The following is a 22,885-nucleotide window of genomic DNA, read 5'->3' as shown; positions in this document are numbered from 1 at the left end:
AGTCTGAAAACACTAAAAAACTATGTTTTTAATGAGGCAAAATGCTGAAATGTGAACACTGAATGTCCCAATCTGAGAAAGGCAATACTTGCACTGTAAAACTTTTCTTCAGTTTGAAAAGTTAAAGCTAAAACTTTAGGCGCTTCCCAACTCACAAAGGATTCACAGCCAATTCCACAGTGATGTCCTTGGTCCCTCCCCCTCCTTGCATTCCACACGACACAACAAATACAGACTTTTCACAAAAAAGTGTTTATTTATTTCTTAGCACAAAATTTTAAATGTCCCCTATTCATTGTTATGAGTTTTATAATAATCACCACTTGTTTCACTCTAAATATTTTATTTTGTAGTGCAAGTGTTTTTCAAACTTAACATGGGTTTTGCATCTGACCTAGAGGGCTACTACATATAACATGAAGTATTCAGCTTGAAACTGACAAAATTATGATTTCTATATATTTTCAGTCTTTCTTCTTAGAAGAAATTACTGGTTTGGTTCCCACATAGCTTTGATTGTATTCAAGCTCTTTCAATATACTCAGCATGAAGTGTACACAATGTGCTCCAGCTAGGAAATATAATTAGCATCTATCCATTCTTAATAATAATTCTGTAGTGCATAAAATACAGTTAAGCAAAAGCTGCCCTTGCAAATCAATGGCTAATATGAATATAAACAAAGACAGAAAAGCAAAAAAGGTATCAATGGAATGTTTCTCTGGCTAATAAGGCATAGTTTACATGAACGTTTGGTTTTGTATGAGCTTAGTCCAAACCTAAAGCTTTATTCAAAGTCCAACAACAATCAGTAAATGTTAGCCCGAAGGTCCTTGCTAACGCCTCTCTTCAGCTTTGGTGTAATAAATTTCTGTAAACACCACCACCTAGTGCTCCCTAAAAGAAGGTGCAATTCTCAATTCTCCACCGTATTTAGCAATACATTTCTTCACTGGAGGACTTTTAAAAGTGACTTGTTTTTCTTATATATCCGAAATATATCCCCATATATTCAACAAAGGTGAAACGCATCGTCATACGTCAATGGCACATTTACACAAACATTAACATCTTTATACAGTCGTAAAATATCTCAAAGTAATGCGTAGCGCAATTTGAAAACATCCCTACTGTTACAGTTATATGTGCTTCAACAATCAATGCAGCATTTCTCCAAATCTAGAGTGATCATCAGGAAATCTCTCTGTGGAATTTGGTCTTTCAGTGATCTAGAGACCGCTGTGTTTTAAGAGCACTTGAGAAATGAAAGCTATTCAATCCCATGAAGATCCCTTTTCTCAGATTACTCTAAAAAAATAGGATGAAATCCAAAGTAATCCATGTATAACAGGTTGAGAAAGACAAACAATCCATACAATATTTACAAAAAGCAAAAAAGATATATATTTGGCCTCAGAGCCAAATAACCCAAAGTGCCCCCAATACCAATATGATTTCTTTTGAAAAATTATAAGGAGAAAAAAAAAAGCATTTCAAGTTTAAATAACATATCAAAGCCTGTCCTTCAGTTAGCTTTCCAAAAGAGCCAGGATCTAGCCATTACATGGCCACTTACATAACTATTCCATAAAGCTACATATACGCATCATATTTGATTGTAAATGCAGTTGTGACCTACATGTACAGTATCTCTTCATTATAATGAGACGCTGCTCCTCCTGTATGCTCTAAATGCTCATGTGTTGTAGCGATCCTGCAAAAGAAGACACAAATACAAATGCTACAAATTAGTCAATGGATTAGGATGCAAGACCTTAAGGACAAACGTGTGCAAAATTTCTTAAGACCGTAACTAAACCTAACTAACTATTTATAGTAGTGCTGTTTTTATTTCAGTCGTGAAACTGAAAAAAAGTTTTGGATTAAACTCAATTCATTAAATTCACAGCTCAAAACTTCAGCAGATAGAAATGCTGGGTCTAGGGTAAGAAACTTTATCTGGGATACTGTATTTGCTAAAAATCATTTTAATATGATATCTAACAATAAAAATTATTTAGCAAAATAGTTAGCTTTCCTTAACTCAGCTGCTGACAGTTATCTTGATAAATCAGTCAAATTAAACCAAACTGTGCATCAGATTAAAACATTCTATGTAAAGAAAAATAATAATGTTTTACTGCATTTCTGTTGTTTCATCAAAGTTTGCTAAAAGATTACAGTTTTCTCATCATCTAATGTTGCTCTGATCAGCTCCAGTATTAGCTTTAGTGTTAAGCTTTAGTGTTCGGTCATCTGAAGGGGCAGCTTTCTTAGCTCAAACCTGACCCTTAGTAGACATGAAAAACTGCTGCTTTAACGTCTAGTCACTAAAAGACTCCCTGGTTTCATTAACGTAAACCTGGTTGATTAATATAAACATGCTTTTCAGAATCCTGCATTTTAAACTTACCAACATGGTTTCAATTGTTAACATTGCTGTTTATTAGTACAGAAATTACTTACGAAAAAGTATTTTTACATTAACTTCCATTATAAGTTGAGAATGTTTTTTCCTCTCCTGAAACATTTCAGAGATAAGAGGTTTCATCCAACAGCGACAGTAAGTGAAATGTCAGAAGAGTATGAACTGACCTGTATAGATGAAACCACACCACTGGCCATGACGGACAGCTTGCCAGCCACAGAGCGCACACCCAACTTGAGCTGAGTCATGTCTGGAGCACTGGGCAGCACATTGGTCAGACTGTATGAACTGCCTGAAAGGCGGAAGAGAAAGACACACCAAGTCTGAATACTCTATGGAAGGATATTAAAGTGAAGCTTTGGCCAAAAATCAAATGTACAAATTTTCCATCTTACACCAAATGAAGTTCATAAGCCAAGACATGTTTGGTGTCTGAAGTTGCACTGGAGCTAGAAGGCTAACATAACTAACAAGTAGCCTAATGGAAGCTTCTAGTCACCAAGTTAGCATCTTAACTGCATGCCTTCATTAACACACACTTGCTTCAAGCTGCTTCACACTGTTAAGTAATCTCAAATAAACTTGCTGTATGATATATCGATATCTATGAAAATGAACAAAAGTACTTGGAGTTCCAGCACGAAAAAATAAAAGGAGCAATTTTCAGACACCAGGCATGGCTGATCACATGCAGTTGGGGTATGGGCAAAATTTAATTTTTCACTAAATCATAACTTTAAAAGTATTTTTTAAAGATTCATCCTTAAAGTTGAAAAAATGCCTTTAAAGGGCAATTTCTCTATTAAAAAAGCCTCATAATTCAGTGAAAAAAAAGATGTAAAATACTGTACTTATCTGTTTACATTATTTTTTGTCAAGTTCTCTGCTGGAGATTTGATCTCCACTTTTGAAATAAGATGAATTCTGGATGTTAATTCCCTTATAACATTCATTATTCATGCTATACGACTTTCTCAGTCATTTTGGAATCATCTACAGATCCGTTCGTCATTCTGGAAGTTTCTTCATTGTTATTTATAGCTTCCTAGTATCTCTATATCTATTATTTAAAATTTGTGAAGCTTTTTGGATTTTTTAAAAATACCCCATCATTAAATTGTCTGAATGTAAAACAAAGTCATTCAAAGAGTTTCGACGTCTAATGTTGCACTGAAGAGAAGCTTATTGATTTTACTGTGGTGGTGATAAGAAGCAGGTATCGTGATGTCTGCAACATGTCTGCCATTTTATTTGCTGTCCAAAATGTTTTCTAAGTTGTATATGAAATGTTGATAATGGTAAAATGGCATAAATTTCCTTGGGTACTATTTTTCCTTACGACACCCTGCATGTACCTCTCCACCATCAATGAGTTTTAGAATACATATTAAGCAGAAATGTTTCTCAAGAGATATTGTTTTACAATCCTTAAACATCAGACAATATATTCATAATTATTTCCTGTAATAACTTTCTGTGATGTAGCTTTTAAAGGCATTAAACGCTTTGGACATTCCTATCACTACCACTGTGAACAATTCTGACTCAGTAAGTTTCTCTAGAATAAAGAACTTCACATCAAATGACTCTGAATGACTTTGTTTACAGCTTAACGATTTTATTATGCAGTTACAGAGAAAAATAGGTGCAATTCCCCTTTAACTCAAACCACAGCACTGTTTTGAGTGTAAGTCTAGAATTGTTCAGTCTCATTAGGAAGCAGAGACTTCGAAAACCAATAGTGTTTCCCTAGTGATTTATTTCCTTACTTTCAGAATTCACACCTATATTTCAGAGTTTGCTTTTTCTCCTGTCTCTGCCATAGTGAAAGATATATTTCTGAAATGAAGGGTGAAAATTTGGGCTGAGGAGTCTCTGCTGAAAGTGTCCAGCTACAGCTATTATAACAGCCCATGTCTTAGTCACTTACTTGTCTGCTTCTTCTGCTCATCGAACAGATCTGCTGAGCTGATGGCTGAATTGCCAGAGAGGCGTTCCAGTCGGGTTCTCGCTTCATACTGCCCAAAAACAGGAGGAGGATCATTTCCATTACCCTACATGAGCTATTACAGCACAGTTGAAATTACTCATTCTTTATGACTTCATTTTAGAGACAGAACACAGTTTTAAGATTCCACTAAAAACATCTTTTAGAACAGTAAACAGAAAAACATATGTTGAAACATGACAAGTCCAAAACAGAGTTCAAGTGTTTTATACTGCTTACTGTAAAAGAAAAAGACAGTTTTCATAATTTAAAAAATATGTCTGCAGTTTTTGCACACAGTCAGGCTATTGCAGAGCAGGTTACCTCAGAGTTGTCCGGTTTACCGAAGAACATATCAGAGGAGATGGCTTTTGCACCACCAAACTTCTTCTGAGCATCATCAGAGACCGGTACAGGCCCTGAATCTGCTTTTCTCCTCGCTGTGGTCCTGTGATTGGAAAAGAAAGGGCCCACCACTGTTTTAGACTCGAAAGAAAACATTGTCTGTTTTATTCCTTATATTAATAATAGCAACTAAATATTAAAAGGTTAATATCCTAGACTTTTCTTGTATTTTATATTTTCCATTGAGGTTAATAACATTTGTGTATTTACAACATTTGTGTGGTTTTATCTACCAAAAAGGGTCATTATTAATTTTTACATGACCATTTCCAACCGCTCCTTATCTCTTAGAATTAAACAGGCTATTTTTGTTTCTGTGTCTTAAAGACTGATATAAAATAAATGAGCTCTGTTCTTATTGCCTGCCCTCTGTTGTGCCTCATTCAAAAACACTCAGATGAAACACTGCTTAGAACATTAATATGAATGGGTGGGGCTGCTGTATACTGAATAGGTGGATTTAATGTGAATGAGTTGGTTTTAGTGACATCACTGAAACCTATTAAAAATTGGGCTGTTTTTGCAGCATAGATTCCATATATGGACTATATAGATAGTGAATGGTGTGGTAGGAAACGTTAGCAATGTTGACATATTACTCCAAACTTCTTTATTTCAAAAAAGCGAGGGAAACTCTGTTTTCCATGACATGGTCCCTTTAAGCTGTTTATTTTAATGAGAAAGTATATTTATTGAGATAATAATGCAATTCCAAATTACAGAATTACAAGATACTGAATAAAATAGTCTTATGCAACCCTAAACAAATGTGTTTTTAACTGGATTTAAAAACACATTGATTAACTAACTGAGGAAGGATCTGACCTCTCTTCGTATGAAGACATTTTGGAAGTCAAGTAAAAGTCAGGCTCTGGTTTCTTCGGTTCTTTCTTCTTGACGTCTCCCCACTGTGAGAAGAAGTGGTCTGACGACTGGGACGTGTCATCTGTAAACCTGGAGGAGCTCCTACAGGCCAGGTGACGAGTTCAATATTATTAAAAAGGTGAACACAAATGAGAAATGTATCCTCAGTCTGTATTAAAAGCCTGTACTTTAAGCCAAGAATTTTTAATCTGATATTTTTCTCCTAATTTGGCAAGTTCCATAGCCTTGCAGCACTGTGATCCAACCACAAATATCAATGTAAAATCCTACAAATAGCTGGAGACAACTAAAAATAGCATTGCTGTTTTGAAAAGCTCACCTCATTTCAGTTCTTTCAATCTGATTTGCATGCTGAACAGTCAACTGGAGGACTGAAAATTAAGCCGGCTCTGTCTAATAATGCTGTGCTTTGTTCACAAATGTACAAGCAGTCCATTAAAATGACCACGTTCCATGTGTGAGCTATGAGTAAAGCAAATCTCACCTAATGGAGACAAATCCATCATCGTCCTCCTCATCCTCACTGTACTTCCTGGAGCGAGAGGAGGACTGAGCTATGGTGGGTGTCTCCTGTTGAATGGTCTGCATGTCTGCCAGGACAGAGTGAGAAACTCCGCTGAAAGAAAGAGAACAGGCAGATATACATTTAACCAGAAAAACGTGGTTGATTAGCTTCCATGTAACACTCTACCACTGTGTACACAAGGCAGTTTGTTTATTCTAAACACATTCGGTTCTCCACTCGGACTATGAGGGAACACTTCCTGTTTTATCCACCTGGATCAGCATTAAAAGAAAATGTAACATTCATTTGTAGAGTAACACATAAACTTTAGCTCAATAAACCAATCTTACCTTAAACATGCTGCTCTTTCAGAGTACAATAAATACTTCATCAAATATTGATTTGAAATATCAGGCCAATCTAAACATCTGTCTGATGCCGATAATTATCATTTTAAACAAATTCTTGCCAATACCGATATGATTCCGATATCATCATGCATCCCTAGCACTTATTCATGTGCATCAAGCACACATTTGTAAACTCAGTGGTATGTCTAAATTTAGCATTTTTTTTTGTAGCTTCTCCTAATAACACATATTTTCACACCATGTTTTGCACAGATCTTTTTGTTGCTTGGTCGATGAATTACGTTTCTATTCATCTAGCTTTATAGTGCTCTTTTGCATGTCCTTAGTTGTGATTAGCTTGTGTACCATCATGGCATGCAAAATCAATACAAAATGTGTGCTACTGAAAGCAGTGCATGAATGAAAATGGTAAAAGTAAATGCACCCACCTCCTGCTGGCCAGGCCCATGCCCAGCCTCTCAGCCTGCTCCTTCTTCTTGCCCTCCAGCCCCCGTAGCTTCTCCTCATCTCTCTTCCTCTGCAGCTCCAGATCCTGATAGGCCAGCCGCAGAGAGCTCACACTGACAACAGGGACAAAAATACATCACATACTCAAAATCAATGCATTAACTAAAACATAACATAATTAACCGTCTTTTCTCTGCTGTTGTCCAGCCAAATCTTGATATTTTGTTGTGCTCTCTCCCTCACTCTCTGCATTAACTGACATGTTTTCTCATGTGTTCTTATTTCTCTTTCTTTCTGCATGGCAGTCTTTTGTTGCTTTCTTCCTAATGCCTATTGTTAGTGATGCACCAAATTAATAAACTGGATCAAAAATGCAACACATCAAATTCTCACTTTGTGTTTTTACTGATGGAGATGAACACTCTACATACAGCTAATAATTAAAAATGATTGCATTGCAGGCAAACTTGTTTGTTTAAAGAGGTGAAATAAGTGTTTCTTTGCAAATGTGAAATGTGCAAAATATGTCAAAAAAAAATATGTCAAAATAAAAGACCCCTAAGTGGAACAGAATAAACGTCATGTGCAGGAGGGCTTTTCTAATTCTTCGACAGCAAGTAACCACTTCAGACTTTAATCAATTTAATGCAGGCTAAAAAGCATAAATTTAAATTTCACAGATTTCGGGTAATAAGGTGATCGTTCAGATGTTTAGAGCACATGTGTCAGGATCCAGTCCTTGTGGGCCAAAACACTGCAGACTTCAGCAAACTGCCTCATTAAACACACCTGATTCAGCTCATCAGTTAATTAACAAGGCTTTTATGAACTGAATTCAGAGCGGTAGATGACGGTAAACGCTGATCTCTGCAGCACTTTGGCCAGGAAGGTCCCCAGTTTGACAAGCCTGGTCTGGAGTGATACGTTATACTTTGCAGTCCTAAAATAAATTAGAAGTATATTATTAAAAATGAAATACTTGTCCAGTGTGCCTGATTTTAAAAATCCTTAACGAGAATGTCTGAAAATAGATAGATCGATCATGTTTTGATGATTGGATTCTTCAATTGCAACGGCACATTTTAAATTGAAGAAAAAATTTATATTAGATTGGTGCTCGGTGACAGCTGATATCCTGAGATCAGGTATCACAATGAGGAGGCAAAAAGTTGGACAGATGCATCCCTACCTAGCGCCCTTATACTTTAGATACCTATGTGTTCATTATTTTAATACATTTTGTCACAGGTCCCAAGAACACAGCATATCTCTGACAGATTATCTTCTCTAACGACTCCGACCAATTGATGAAACCAATCTTTGCCATTTGACATCAATACAAACAATAAAATGATAAATCAGCTTCAGTTGATTCAACAAACACCTGCCCACTAGCCCCTTATTTACATAGAATTTGCAATTTGCGCCCCAATTTAGCTTCATTTACAGCTCATACATAACACAACCTAATTCATACAGATATATATAATATTTTTTGATAAGGTTTGACCGTATGCAACGGTGAATGGTGAATAAGTACAAGAGTGTGAGAAAGAAAGCATGGAAACTCACACTGGCTCTTCTGGCTCTGCACTCTTTTCTGTCACTGTCTCTTCTCGCAGTCTATCCACAGCCTGTGCTCTCTTCTCCTGCGCTGAGAAGCTCTGGCTGCTCACCTTCTGAGCCCCCAGTCCTCCTTTCTTAGAGCCCAACTGCTCAGCAGATACAAACATTGAAATCCATGTAAACACACCACTTAATTTGCCTTTTGCCACATACATTTCATACAGAGGGGCAAACTTCTGCTGTCAGTAAACACATGCAAAAGTAATGCACTTTGGAGAAACAATTTATTGTAAACAGAATTTAGCAGGTATTACTTTTATGTCTATGAACAGTCAACAATTTCTGCACTTACTGTTTTTTTGGCTGCTGCTGGCTTCTTTTTGATTAGAGATGGCTCTGCAAGAGGTAAAAAAAACATGATTATAAAACTTATAAAACACCTAATTCTGGTTCTAAAATCTGATTGGTTGAACTACATTCAGAATCATTTTAAAACAGTTAATATACACACAAACCCACTCATCAAATTAATTATGTATTTATGCTCATACTTATTAATGGGCCCATATCCTACATATTTTTTGCATTTTATTGTTTCGAATTCCACTTATGACATTCAGCCCCAGTCATGTGGGTACATGTACGATAATTCATTTACATGCTCCTGTTAACTTCAATGAGAATGGGCGGGGCTATACTGCTGAATAGGGGAATATATGTAAATGCTCTGGTTTTCATGACATCACAGAAACACTGGATTCAAACTGGACAGGTTTTACAAATTAGTTTTTGTATATGAACTGCACAAACTAGGAAGTGAATGATACGGTCTGAATCTTCAACAATGTTTACATATGACATCAAATCTCTTTTTCCAGTGAGGAAGATCGAGTTTTCTATCATATGGGCCCATTAAAACCATTGTGCTGTAAACAAACAACTTAGTTTGCAGAGGAATTGTTTATTGGTTTTTGAATTACTAATAACTGAAATTATATATTGAACATCAGTATATTGTATTTATCGCATTGTATTTTATTGTCCTTCCATAATATTCCACATGCAACTTAAAACATTATTCTTTACCTAAAGCAGCTTTTGGAGAAACACTGAGGAGCTCGACGGAAGGGCCTTCTTGACTGTTGTCTGTAGATAACAATTATGAGTCAGATATACACACAAACCACAAACACACACACATGCACGTGGCATAGCCAGAACATGATATTTTGGGGTGAGGTTGACAATCAGTGTACTGTAGCCATTTAGCATTTAGCCCCCCTATTATCCTAACCAGGTAGAAAAAAAAGAAAAAAAATTCTACAGAAATGTACAGCCACGGCATGCACTGTAACCACAGCACTACATTTAACAGTACTAAGTGTAGATGTCTGGGACGAATGGTTGAAAACTGCAGTTTTCTTGTTGTTTCTTCAACAGAACTTCAATTTCTTTACCACAATCAACTCTAGCTAGCTCACTAGAAGCCTATGCTAGGAACACCAAGTTCCTAAAATCTGCAGAAACAGTCTAGCATGGTAATCCTGTGAATAAATGTTGTATGTTCTGATTTTTCATTTCTTTGCTGGTCACTTTTTTGTAAGGCACAAGGACAAAAGAACTCAGCACTTATCCTGTATTTTAAATGTGCAAGCTGAATTACATTTTGTAACACTGGGCCTCATTCATCAAATCTTATTACACAGTTTTTACAAAGATTCTGACATTCACCAATGTTTTCTTATTTGGGACTCAACAGCACAAAGATGCGAAGAATTCTGCGGTTTAAAAACATGTTGTGAATCTAACTTAGACTTTTTCTTATGACTTTTCTCTAAAACAAATTTAAGAAAAAACTTAGGAAGATATTGGTGAATGAGATCCATTTCCATTGGCTTTGGAGGACATTTCAAATTTGAGCATTCAGAAACCAGGGTGCAACTACTGGACACACACACACAGACACACACACAGACAGACACAGACAGACACACACAAAAAAATACAGATAAAGTGTTTCAGTACTTTGACCTTCACTGTACCATTATTATTGTTGTCCTGTGTCGTGTCCTGTGGTGGATTCAGCTTTTGCTGGAGAGAGCTGCCATCATCCTAGATAAGCAGAAACACAAGGGAACAGATCTCATTAACACATACATACAAGAGGAAAGAGACGGTTTAAAAGCAGTATTGTTCTATGCAGTTTGAAATCATCAGCACAACCAACTAAGGGATAAACCTGTTCACTAATGGGATTATGCACACACACCTGTGTGTGCTGACTGAAAAAGTCTTCATGTTTGTCTCCAGGAGATGTGGGGGACAGGGGAGCCTGGCTGTCCAGCCACAGCTAATATGAGGGAGTGAGAGAGACAGAGAGACAGAGAGACAGAGAGAGAGAGAGAGACAGAGAGAGAGAGAGACAGAGACAGACAGATTTAATGTCTACATGCAGTCATAATAGAAGTTCACACAGACATTGTTGCATTCAATAAGTACTGCTGTATGTCATGTCAAATGCATAAAAACTTTCATGTGATTGTGATTGTGTGTGTGTGAGACCTCTGTGCCGTGCTGCCTGGTGGCTTGAGTGGCCAGAGTCTTTATCTTCTCTCTATAAAGCTGCGCTGCTCGGCTGTTGTATTTGGCATTGGCTGCACCTGCAGTGCCACCGTGTTGGTTAAAAAAGGCAGTCTGTATTGAGTACAGAAAAAGAATATTAGTACTTGATTACGATCAATATGATCACAAAGACTGAAACTGTGCAAAAACTTTAGGCACCTAAGCACAATATTTAAAATCATTTATCTCAGAAGTAAATGTGTTTTTGGCAGTAGAAACACCATATATCACTAGAAATATAAAATCAACATACATAAAATCAATGACCAATAGGTAATTTTAACATAGATTTTTAGATTAGACTTATATTATATTACACGTTTTTAATTAGATTTTTTTTAATGTAATTTTTTTAGCTGAGTAATCATGACAACCCTAACTTCAGCTATCCCATTTTCCTCAATGAGCAGTAAAACAAAGGCAGTATGGGAGAAGAACACTCACTGCACTGGCATTGCCCCCAACCTGCATGCAGCGCAGCTGATACCAGGACCAGTTGGAGTCCAGTTCAGTAGACCTGCTCGAGAAGTCATCCATTAATTGTGGTCAATAATTAACATGGCATCACTATAATGGTGCGATAAAAGGTAGATTCTCAGAAAGATATGACAACTGGGCAGCCTAATCTCACCCCGATTGGGCCACTGGGACATGCTGTAAGAGGTAAAGCCAAATATAGAGACATGAGTAGTTTACTCAACCTGATAAAGGACAGGTGCACTCCCAGAGAGCGGTGAGTCCCTGAGCAGTCAATACACAGGAACACTCCATATGTGATACTGGCCCAGCTGGGGTTCTTAGCAGAGCAGTCAAAACAGGCCTGAGAGGGTAAATGGAGTAAAACACACATTTTAACACATTACTAACACTTTCTAATGTCATTTTATCCCTTTATTATCTTGACTTACTTGAATTAGACACATCAAAATAAGTTCATGCAATGACAATTCTCTATCAGCATAATTCATTTGTGAACATCAGAACTGAAAGACCTGCAGCTTAAATCAATTCAAAGGCATATTTTATGTTATTTTAAGTTTAACTGTGGCCTGCAGGGCTAAGACTTGCAGGCTTGGTAAGCTACATGACGTAGTTAGAGGAAGGAGTTCAAATTGTTGTTAAATAGTTAAACCCAGTCCAAAAAGCTTAGAAAAGAAGCAAAAAAAAAAAAACGAAATATTCATGCTCTCCATCACAATACTGGCCATTACAGTTACTATTACATGGATGAAAACAATGAATACAAGTCGTGGTCGAACTTCAGCTAGTTGTGAGAAATGTGATCACGAGAGACAGAGAGAGTCTAAATGTTTAGGCTAACAGACGCTAATGTAAACAGACACAGTCTACTGTTTTTTAGAAACTTTTTTGGCAAATTCTGGCTGAGAATGAACCGTCTGGATGAAGAACAGACTAAACGGCAGCTGCCATATGTTTGACTGAAGAGGAGAAAAACAGCAGCAGCCCAAAAACTGCGACGTGTCACGTCTCCTACTCCCCTTCACCAAAACACAGCTCTACCCGCTTTAACCGTCCTCTGCTGCTCACCTTATTCGTAGGAATTGACCGTAAACGCTTGAAAATGGCAGAAATGTCGTGCTTGGTCGGTTCTGTCATGTTTTCCACCTGTTGATGTGGACGAAGGAAGAAACACTACAGCCGCCGAGCCGCCGATCCGCCTCAACTTCCGCATTCAACGTCAACACTGGAGAGGGGATACTAGTGCGTGCTGGGAAATGTATGCAATTTGAGACCTCAAATTTGAGATGTAAACCCATTTAAGGGAAAACCTTTTTTTAATAAAAGAGATTGACTTATTAAGTAAATGTTGCCAGTGATTCAAAACGTCCCATATGAAAACTAAATCAGCCTGACGTGAATTCACTATTTTTTCACTCTCACATGAATTTAACGAAATAAAACTTTCATCATAATTTATGAATTTATTCTGTTAGTTTACTACCTTTTCACAAAATCTCGAGCTCAAGGAAGCTGAAAAAAAAGACTATGCTAATACTGTTAGCTGAGCTAACAGACCATTAGCGTTTGGCTGTTTATTTAGACTGACTGCCTTTCTCTGTAAATGTCGAGCCTCATATAATGTTCTCCTAATGTTCTGCAGACTTTAGCATTTAGCTGTTTGACTTACTTGGATTAGACACATCAAAATAAGTTCATGCAATGACAGTTCTCAATTAGCATGAGTCATTAGTGAACATCATAATTGAAAGATCAGCAGCCTAAATCAATTCAAAGGCATATTTAGTGCTTTTTTTATTTTAACTTCGGCCTGCAGATTGACTGCCTTTCTCTGTAAATGTCAAGTCTCATATCATCTCCTGTGGCTTTCTGTGGTCTCAATATGGCTTTAATTTAAAATGGCAAAACAGCGAAAAATTGAACAGCGCTCAGAGTTGCCGAGTGCTGGCGCGAAATAATGCCAAATGTCAGTGGCGGTGTCCAAGTCCTTATAGGGAAGTCAAATCACTGTTTCAAAAATCACTGATAAATCTGAAAACACCTCATAAATAGTCTGTAGTGTTTGGCTCTGGAATGCTGGAATGTTTTCTTCAGGTTGTTCTGGCTACTGCGCTTGTGCATATCTCCACAGTGAGGGGGGCTTTTCCTGTTCACAGCGTAAACAGCAAGCTGATTAGCTCTTTTTTTTGAAGGGCAGGACTTTCTCCACAAACAGACACCATGTTGAACGTTATGAACTTTCCTGTTCATATTTCAACCAGTGATCAGTCTTCAGTTTTACAATGTCTCTGGTGGTGTGCACTCCTAATTAAATTAAACTCACAATTAAAAACAAAGGTTTTTCATTTTGATGCTTTGTGATGTGACATAGTGCGTTTGGTGTGTCTTGCGTTAGGCTCTTCACCCCTCCCCTGTCTCGGCTGTAATTTTGTCACAGTCTCCAGGCTAAATGACAAGTTGGCTGCATAAAGGGGGATGTTTTTCCTCCCTCTTGCCAAAACCATGAGACCACATTCCTGGAAATACTTTTATATAATGGTTCTCACTTTGTGAATCCTCTCTGTTTTCGTTGCTTAATGTGGCCAAGATCCACCTACTTTGACAGAAAGGGGCGATTTGTCTGACATCCAAAAACAACCAACCATGTACTGTTACGTTAGTGTGACATATTGGGGCAAGCGATTTTCAAACGGTATTAGATGAAAATAAGGACCCCTCTCTCCTGCTGAAAAAAAAATCATAGAAACTATTAAAAGCTTCTGTTGGTTACTGATGCTGTCCAATAGTCACTAATGGTATTTTGTGTTTTCCTTATGGGTTAACACTGTGTAAAGGATTCTAATGGTTTAACTGGTGTTCTGGGAATGATTCTAATTCATTGGATGGTTTCCTAATGTTCTAATGTGTCTTACAGGAAACCAGTGGTCTATAATGGTAACAACTTAGCAAATTCCCATTAGAAAGCAAAACCATTAAGTTTTAATCCTAATGGTTCTACAGGTCTTTTTTTCAGTAGGGTGATTTGAGCACAACTAAATGCTTACAACAAAGCCTCCTTAAAGACTCGAAGATTTAATGCCAAGAACTTCTCAAACTTCTTTTCAGTCCATGTCTCACTCTGAAAGGCTCTGTTGTTACAGCTTGCACAGCAGGCAAGTGCTTGCAAAAGTCCATCTGACCGATCAAACTCTGTAAACTGAGGAGAGTTCACTTGGATGTGCGGCCTGACAAAAACACGATCGCTGCAGCCAGCTTACTTTATTATAGATACCAGACTTTGTGTACATGCAGGTGGAGCATCTGAGGCCGATACTGTTTTTGTGATGTCACTTTTACATATATCTGCTTATTCAGCCTATTCAGCAGTTTAGCCCTGTCCAAACACATTAAATTATGTGTTACAAAGAGTGTTATAAGGAGTGTTTCTGCCTTCATTGCTTTTTGAAAGAATAGCAATACAGGGCAGCCTGAGATAATTTACATATATTAGTCTTAATTTTTTTTCCATTTCATTTTTTTCCACTCCTGCTATCACAGCCTATCACGCTAATGTTAAAGCTACTGCTGAGAGACCACAGCACAAAGCCAGAGCAGAGTATCAGTCCCAGTCACTCCATTTGCATGACAGATCTGAACTACTGCTAGGCCTCAGTGAGTTTCCTGAAGGAAGTGAACATAATGTTAAAAGAACCATTAGTGTCAGCCAGTCAGAGTGCCCAAGCAGAGCCACTGAGCCTCGGTCTGTGGCCACAGCAGACACCCTTATTTTTGGAATGACTCTGTTGGTGGTGTGAAAAACCACAACCTCATAGTTTGATATGTGCTGAACATCACAGTCTCCAAGCTGAATGACAAGCTTCCTACTTTACTAGCTGAATACACAACAGCGAAGCAGATCATTGTTCACGTATGCAAGAATGACAGGAGGAAGGATGAGTCTGAAGCAAGACTGAACTTAATTGACAACTTCAACCTGTTTGTTGGGAAGAGATAATTTTTAGGTGAAATGGAGCACACACCAACAAGAGGGGTGTCAAATCTCTGAAAGAGAGCCTTATTTTCTCCATGTGCAACTTATCCATCCTCTTTGGTGGAGACACATCAGCACTAACACACAAGGTCACAACATTGTCCCCCCCTGAGAACTGCCATGACGATGTTCTACTGTATCAGCTGCCAGAGACACCAAAACCGCATGAGAAATCCACTCCATCCTCCATCTCCTCCCACCCCTCACCCTGCCTGAACCCCCCACCATGGAGAAGCTGGTTTCAGCTGGGACGAGGCTGCTGCTTTCCCTGTCAGCCAGCCCTCAGGTTCAGTGAAAAATCAGCCCAGCTTCTCCTCCACTTTCATCTATAGCCACCGCAGCCCAACAACCCCAACACATTAACCAATGAAAGAGTTAGTTAAAGCTGCTACGCTGAAGGTCAACCAAATTGATGAACTATTAAACAAAGCTTCCCACCTGTAGCACCTCAAAGAAAAAGACAAGCTCCTCAACCAATGGAAAGGCAGCTTCGCTCTCTACTTCGTCACCAGGTGCCTCACGCACCCTCCTCCACCAAAAGGGAAGCAGTCATCCTATTATCAAGTAATCCAGCAAATTGATATTTTTTAAGGTCGTGCTGCTACAGTGATGATGTCAGCAGCATGTTTTCGAAACAAGCTCAGACCCAGTGTGCTAGTAATTTCTCCCATTGCAGTACTTATCAGAAATAGAAAGAACAGGAAGCACGTCAGATAATCTGAATGTACACAATCAGTCTGTAAAATGTGAGTCAGCTTTTGACGCAAAATGCACCGGTTACTAAGTTAGCTCTTCTCAAGATGAGATCTCTTACAAACAGGTCTCGTTTGATTAATGATTTCATTACAGCCCGTGGGTTTGATTTTATGCTTTTAACAGAAATGCAGTTAAATGAATATAGTGCTGAAACTGTATTAATCGAGTCGGCTCCTTCCAATGCAAGCAATTATCATTTAGTGACTTGTGTGGTTCCAAAAGGGACACCAAGAATATTATTAGTAATTGTCTACAGGCCTCTGAAGTACTATGCTAATTTTATTGATGAATTTACAGATCTTTTATTTCCACTGATTCTGATCATTTTGTTATTGCTGGTGATTTTGCAGACATATTGACAATTCCAACGACAGTAATGACAAGGAACTATGTGCCATATTGGACTCTTTTGGACTCTCTCAGCCTGTAACCGGGAACACACACTGTCATGGGCACAATCTGGATGTGGTTATCTCAAACGGTCTCAACATGTCAGCCTCCGTTAAGGACGTCACTATGTCAGATCATTTCTGTGTTTTCTAGACATGGATTGCTTCAAGAAAAGGTTTATAAACGACAGCACAGCTACACTTTTCATGAGCAAAATGTGCTCTGCACCAGCTGATGCTTTACTGGATAGCTTTAACTCAAAAATGGTCAGTTATGGATGAGACTGAAACCAGTTAAAGTTAAAATCATGTAATGACAACAGAAAGTAATCCTGCTGCAGTTCAACTCCAAAAGAGAGAATGTAGGAAGGCTGAACCAAGCTTCAGGTCCACAAAGGAATCTTCTTTAAAGATAGGCTGCATGATTACAACACAATAATGAGCAAATCACGTGTTTTTCTTCAGCACTATCAAAAATAATATTAACAACAGCTACATATTCTTTGCCATGATTGACAAACTAACGAAGTCACTTTCATAAATGGCCCTTGAATTAGTATCAGCTGAGGGATGTAATGTTTTTGCATACTTTAACACTAATACCCATATCAGACAAGCCATTAGTATGTCTATATCCACCACTGCGTTCTCTTCATCACCACATAAAAATACCATGTCCCAGTTTAGTGCTATTAATATATTAATTTTAATTGATACAGTAAATCATCTTAAATCATCCACTTGTAGTCTTAAAACATTACCAACCAACTTTTTAAAGAATGCGTTTCCTTCAATAGCAGCAGACATACTTCAGATAGTAAACACCTCACTCATATTTGGTGTTTTTACAAAATATTAAAAAGCATGTCTATAACATAATTACAAATCAATTTCAAATCTACCTTTCATTCAAAAAATCATTGAGTAAATTGTCTTCAAACTACTTAGTTACTGTCTAGACAAATTTCAGTCAGGACTTCAGCCTAATCGTAGTACTAAGACTGCTCTAATTATGGTTATTAATGACATTTGCTTAAATACAAACTACAGATAGACTTGAGAACTAGGTTGGTCTATTGTTAACTGTCTTAAAATAGTTCAGTTCATACCTGCAAGCAAGGAAGTACTTTGCTGAAATAGAAAATATAATATATGTTTGCAGGTGACCTGTGGTGTGCCTCAGGGTTTAATTCTTGGGCAGCTCTTATTTAATTTACACTATGGGATATCTTACCACAGCTGTGCAAATAATATTCAGATCGACTTGGCCCTCACAACATCTATGGTCCCCTTGACTCACTTTGTAAGTGCCTTGAGAACATCACTAACTGGATGGGACAAAACTTTCTGCATTTGAATAAAAATAAGACACTGATTATTTTACTCTGGAACAGCAATGAGAGGCACAGACTAGCTGCCTATCTGGATTCAAGAGCCTAGTACATAACTTTAGCGTACTAATGGACTCTGGTCTCAGTTTTAGCAGTCATGTCAAAGCAGTTACTAAATCAGCTTTTTATCACCTTAAGAACATCAGCAAGATTAGTGATTTTCTTACTAAACCAGATTTCTAGCAGGATTGATTACCGTAATGGGCTCCTAACAGGACTCCCGAAAAAAACAAACAGTTTCAGTTGATTCAAAATGTGGCTGCCAGAGTCTCACTAGGAGTAAAAGAAGGGAACACATCACTCCCATTCTTAGATCCTTACACTGGTTACCAGTCTGTTACAGAATAGACTTTAAGGTACTATCATTGGTCTATAAATGGCTTAATGGTGCAGGACCAGCATATTTATTTCATATGTTGCAGCGATATGAGCTGAGCAGAACTCTCAGATCTTTAGGAACTAGTCAGTTAGTCTTGCCGAAGGTGAAGACTAAACATGGAGAAGCAGCATTTAGCTACTATGCCGCTCTTAAATGGAACCATTTGACAGGGAGCATTAGAAGAATCCCGACACTAGAAACCTTTAAATCCAGGCCTTAAACATTCCTTTTTGAGCAGGATTTCAGCTCAGTGTAAAACACTGTTAGCTGTACTACACTTCTGTCCCACAAAAGCACTTTATTATCCTAATTTAATTTTTAATTTTATTATAACTTTAATGATTTCTTCTCTTTTAAAACGAGTTTTAATCATGTTTTAATTTCTATTCTCCTTTGTTACTTTTTTAATTTTCATTTCTTTGTATTTTTCCTCTTTTGTAAAGCATTTTGAATGACTGCAGTGTACGAAATGTGCTACATACATAAACTTGCCCTGCTTTGCCTGAAGTCTAAAGTACAAAAAAAGGTTGGAAAATGTTTTTTTTTCTTTTTCTTTTTGTAAATGCAAATGTCATAAATGTATAGGAAAAAATAATACAAGATATATAAAGTAATACAAAAATTGAAATAATATAAAAACTACAGGATGTGGCTGCTTTAAGAGATAAACACAGTAAGACATTCATAGTTTAAATCACTTTATTAGCCAACTGCAGAGTGACAAGTTGAACAAAGTGCACTGTGTGAGCGCAGTTGCTGCTTTAACGTAACAAAATCCAAAAAGTTGAAGCTGATAGTTATGCCACTGCTTTTCAATTACAGCAAAACTCTGGTACATTCAAAAGTTTGCTCTTGTCCCCCCTGAGATGGCATTAACAGATAACTGCCATCAGTGAATGTGAATAGGCTGAGATTTCCATTGGCAACTCTTGACTAACTAAAATAAAATTAAGAAACATTGCATCCTAAAATGTGCTAATAGTTGTGTATCTGTATAACTCAATATGACCATCTGCAAGAAAATTAAAATTCATATATACAAATGTAACAAAATAAGTTCATGACATTCATACGCCATATCAATGCTCAATTAATATACATTCTGATTCTGAATCACAGCATTTGTCCATGGGCAAAAGTTGAAGTACTTAAGGCATTTTTATAAATTAACAGTCTGAATTTTAAAACTACACCATTCATAACCATCACCAATTAATATGCTTATTTTGTTCTTAAGTTCACCGCAATGTACATGCAAAAAGGCTGGTATCTTTTTTTCCTTCAGTAACTCCACTTTGGTGTGAAACATAAAGTTGGAGAGGACGTCATGTGGCCGTGGCATCTTTTAACTGAAGTGTTAGAATTTTCTCTTGTGGTCACTGAATTGTCCAGTGCAGGCTAGAGAGTGAAAAACTTTCTTTTCCCAAAAAACACGTTCATAAACCATTTGAAATGAAACTTTACTGACTCAAAGCAAAGGCCTACTCAAACGAGAAATACAAGTAAAAAGTTGTGACTCAACAAGTGATCAGTTACAAACAACAAAGGTTTTACAGCGATGCTAGAGAAGAACCACTTTTGGTTCCTTTTGTAACTTTTGAATGAATGTCTCCTTAAAAGTACTCAACTGAACAGTTTAAACCAGAAGTCATTCTCCAAAGAACCCTTTTCGACACCTGTTTTTAAACCACCTTTGTTTTTAAGAGTGCAGGTGAATGTGCCACTGTTATATAAGAACATCAGTTCAGCTAATCCCTGATAAACTACTCCAGCATGAGCCTTCAGCCAGCAACTAAGCTTGTTTAGGTCTGGTTTATTTCAGGGTCAAAATTATCACCCATTCACATACACAGTAAAACGTGGAAAATAAAACCACCACATTTCCTGATAGTAATCAGTGGAAGACTAAGTGAAACTCTTACTTGCTGTATGTCCATGTATACAATCATTTGAAGACATCCAAATTTTTCAATAGGTAATATTGTGAAGATTATATGTTCCGGCAATAGTGTGATTACTTTACATTCCTATTTTCGGGTCTAGAAGAATTTAATTGGACATCTTTCTTAGTTATAAATTTTGTTATAGGGAAACATTCTGGCCACAACTTATATATAATACTAATATGCATGGAAACGCTTGATTTACTAAAACAATGTGTTTCTTTTTTAGCAAAGCTGGATCCTTTGGCCTTGAACAATACATCGGCATCAGAGAAAGTAGTAACCAATGGATTTTCCAACCCAAGATACTGAATTGTTAAGGCACAGAAAAATAAATGTCTCTTTTCCATATATTTCCTTTTCTCCAACAGATAATGAAAATGTTGTTGGAGCTTTTTTTTATAGTCAGGACCTCTAAAAAAAAGTTCTGGCTCAATTTCAGACTTGGTGAGAATAAACTGCTGTCAATCTAACAATCAGCATTGAAGAATTTTTTTTTCAAAGGCCTGTCATCACACTGTGTTCAGCTCTTTAAAAGTAGACTAAGTGATTGTTGAATGATGTGTTGATTAAAACTCATTCTCACAAATGGACATGCAGCTGTAACAATCTGAAAAGATACCAGCTGGGAAGTTGGTGGATTAAGATAGTAGTGTGGCATCTACTCCTAGATCTGCGAGATAGGGCGACATCTACAAGAAAACAAGAGTGAAAAGTCTTTCGTTCACTGCAGCGGTCGGTCCAGCCTCCACCACAAGAGGGGGACAGCAAGCAGCTTCCTCTCGCACGAAAACACCCCTCCCCTCATTTCTTCTCCCCATCCCGCTTTCTCTCTACCTCTCCACTCTCTTCTCATCTTGTCTCTGGTCACTGAATGTCCTCCACATAGTTGGCTGGGTAGAGTCCCACAGTGCCATCTTTCAGACGCCCTTTGCACCATCCCTGCTCGTCCTCCTCTCCGATTTTAGTAAATTCGTCACCTTTAACAAAGAGAGAGAGAGCAAGAGACTGAGGAAAACACACGTATTTACTGCAGTTACAGTGCAGAGTAAAACTAATCCAGCGTACCTTTTATTTAGACACATCAACTATCGCTTAAGGTTCCTGTATCTTGATGTACGAACTTGTTATATTTATTCAGGGTTTTCCAGGACAATTTACCCGACGGCTGTTGTCCATTAAAGAACATTTTAAAATGATGCACTACATTCTTAACATTAAAATCAACAATACAACCCTAAGTGACTAAGTGGAATACTGACTCAAACCATTCTTTAAACAATGATCATTCGCTTACAAGTTTTGATCACATCTGATCGTCTTGCTCTTTCAGGTGTTCCGACACTGGATCCTCTGAATTCCGAGGTCGTTAAAGAGCTGGAATATGAATATTGCTACAAGTAAGCTAATGCTATTGCACACTGATTATATGTCGTTGGATTGGCAGCCTTCTCAAGCAGGCTTTGTCAGTGTGGTAGCGTTATTTCCATGTACAGACTGAGAAGAGAGAACAAAACAAGCAGGTTTCCCTGCAGTTATGTGTTCTTCATCGGATACTCACTGAAACACGACAGATCTTTCCGTTCTGTACATAGTTTGTTTTGGAAAGCTCTACAAACTTAACTGCACTCAGGCTATATCAGTACAGATTCAGCTTAATATCACTGCTGACCCCCTCATAAACGGATTTAGGCTATCAGAATATCCTAGTTATTATTTTAATGCTGGTAACATTTTTCTGAGAACATTTTCTCAGGACATCCGCCAGCTTGTTGTTCAACTTTTCCCGTTCCACCTTAAATGGTGCAGCAAAACGTACACGAAACATAATGTATCGAGTTCTGAACATTTTTATTCAAAACAGGGAGCGGATGAGAGGATTTTTCGTAAACCCTATTTGTTCTGGCCATAGAGAGATTGAGCTTAGATCCAGAGCTCCTAATATGGGCATAACGCGAACTACACAATGGCATATGACTACAGTGGTCTATTGCCCATGTATTTGTCCATATTTGACACTGTAGCATTTCAAACTGCAACAGATGTGAAAGGACACTTAAACTAAACATAAGCAGCTAAACTACGCTAAAACATACAAGAAGGAATATATTGAAATCATGAAAATATGACTGGAAAACTTGTCTATGAATGTCCAGGTTTCCCATCACATGTGGAACCCTGTTTATATATATATATATATATATATATATATATATATATATATATATATATATATATATAAAATGTATCAGATTTCATAGGGGTGATGGGCATGTGTCACAGGCACCAATATGCTCATGT

General features: G+C 37.5%; 2 protein-coding genes across 4 annotated transcripts in view; both read right to left on the bottom strand.

The window, feature by feature from the left end:
- Positions 1 to 229: 229 nt before the first annotated feature.
- arfgap3 (ADP-ribosylation factor GTPase activating protein 3) lies at positions 230 to 12,911 on the bottom strand. The gene is made up of 16 exons (XM_036577430.1): positions 12,765 to 12,911; positions 11,918 to 12,036; positions 11,661 to 11,733; positions 11,157 to 11,288; positions 10,864 to 10,944; positions 10,637 to 10,706; positions 9,681 to 9,740; positions 8,947 to 8,990; positions 8,601 to 8,740; positions 7,010 to 7,141; positions 6,190 to 6,321; positions 5,646 to 5,786; positions 4,740 to 4,863; positions 4,359 to 4,446; positions 2,596 to 2,720; positions 230 to 1,714 (listed from the first exon to the last, which is right to left on the bottom strand). Exons 1-16 carry the CDS (start codon positions 12,831 to 12,833, stop codon positions 1,697 to 1,699), a joined length of 1,548 nt encoding a protein of 515 aa, XP_036433323.1. The 5' UTR covers positions 12,834 to 12,911; the 3' UTR covers positions 230 to 1,696.
- Positions 12,912 to 20,501: 7,590 nt separating this feature from the next.
- pacsin2 (protein kinase C and casein kinase substrate in neurons 2) overlaps positions 20,502 to 22,885 on the bottom strand; it is a 30,001-nt gene continuing 27,617 nt past the window's right edge. For all 3 annotated transcript variants that reach the window (XM_036577428.1, XM_036577426.1, XM_036577429.1), the window contains one exon: positions 20,502 to 21,564. In XM_036577428.1, coding sequence (XP_036433321.1) covers positions 21,452 to 21,564 — 113 coding nt within the window. In that variant the 3' untranslated portion in view covers positions 20,502 to 21,451. The remainder of the gene's footprint in view (positions 21,565 to 22,885) is intronic.

Source organism: Colossoma macropomum, unplaced genomic scaffold, assembly GCF_904425465.1.
Source record: "Colossoma macropomum unplaced genomic scaffold, Colossoma_macropomum, whole genome shotgun sequence".
NCBI classification, from domain to species: Eukaryota; Metazoa; Chordata; class Actinopteri; order Characiformes; family Serrasalmidae; genus Colossoma; species Colossoma macropomum.
This window is presented reverse-complemented; position numbering and strand designations above follow the sequence as displayed.

What these genes read in the sequence shown, in the direction of transcription:
- arfgap3 (XM_036577430.1), bottom strand. Translation starts at nt 12,833, where the DNA reads ATGACAGAACCGACCAAGCACGACATTTCTGCCATTTTCAAGCGTTTA. An exon ending in CCAGGCAGCACGGCACAGAG is followed by an intron (nt 10,945 to 11,156) that starts GTCTCACACACA and finishes CCCTCATATTAG; the next exon opens with CTGTGGCTGGACAGCCAGGC. An exon ending in GTAAACCGGACAACTCTGAG is followed by an intron (nt 4,447 to 4,739) that starts GTAACCTGCTCT and finishes GTTTTTGGGCAG; the next exon opens with TATGAAGCGAGAACCCGACT.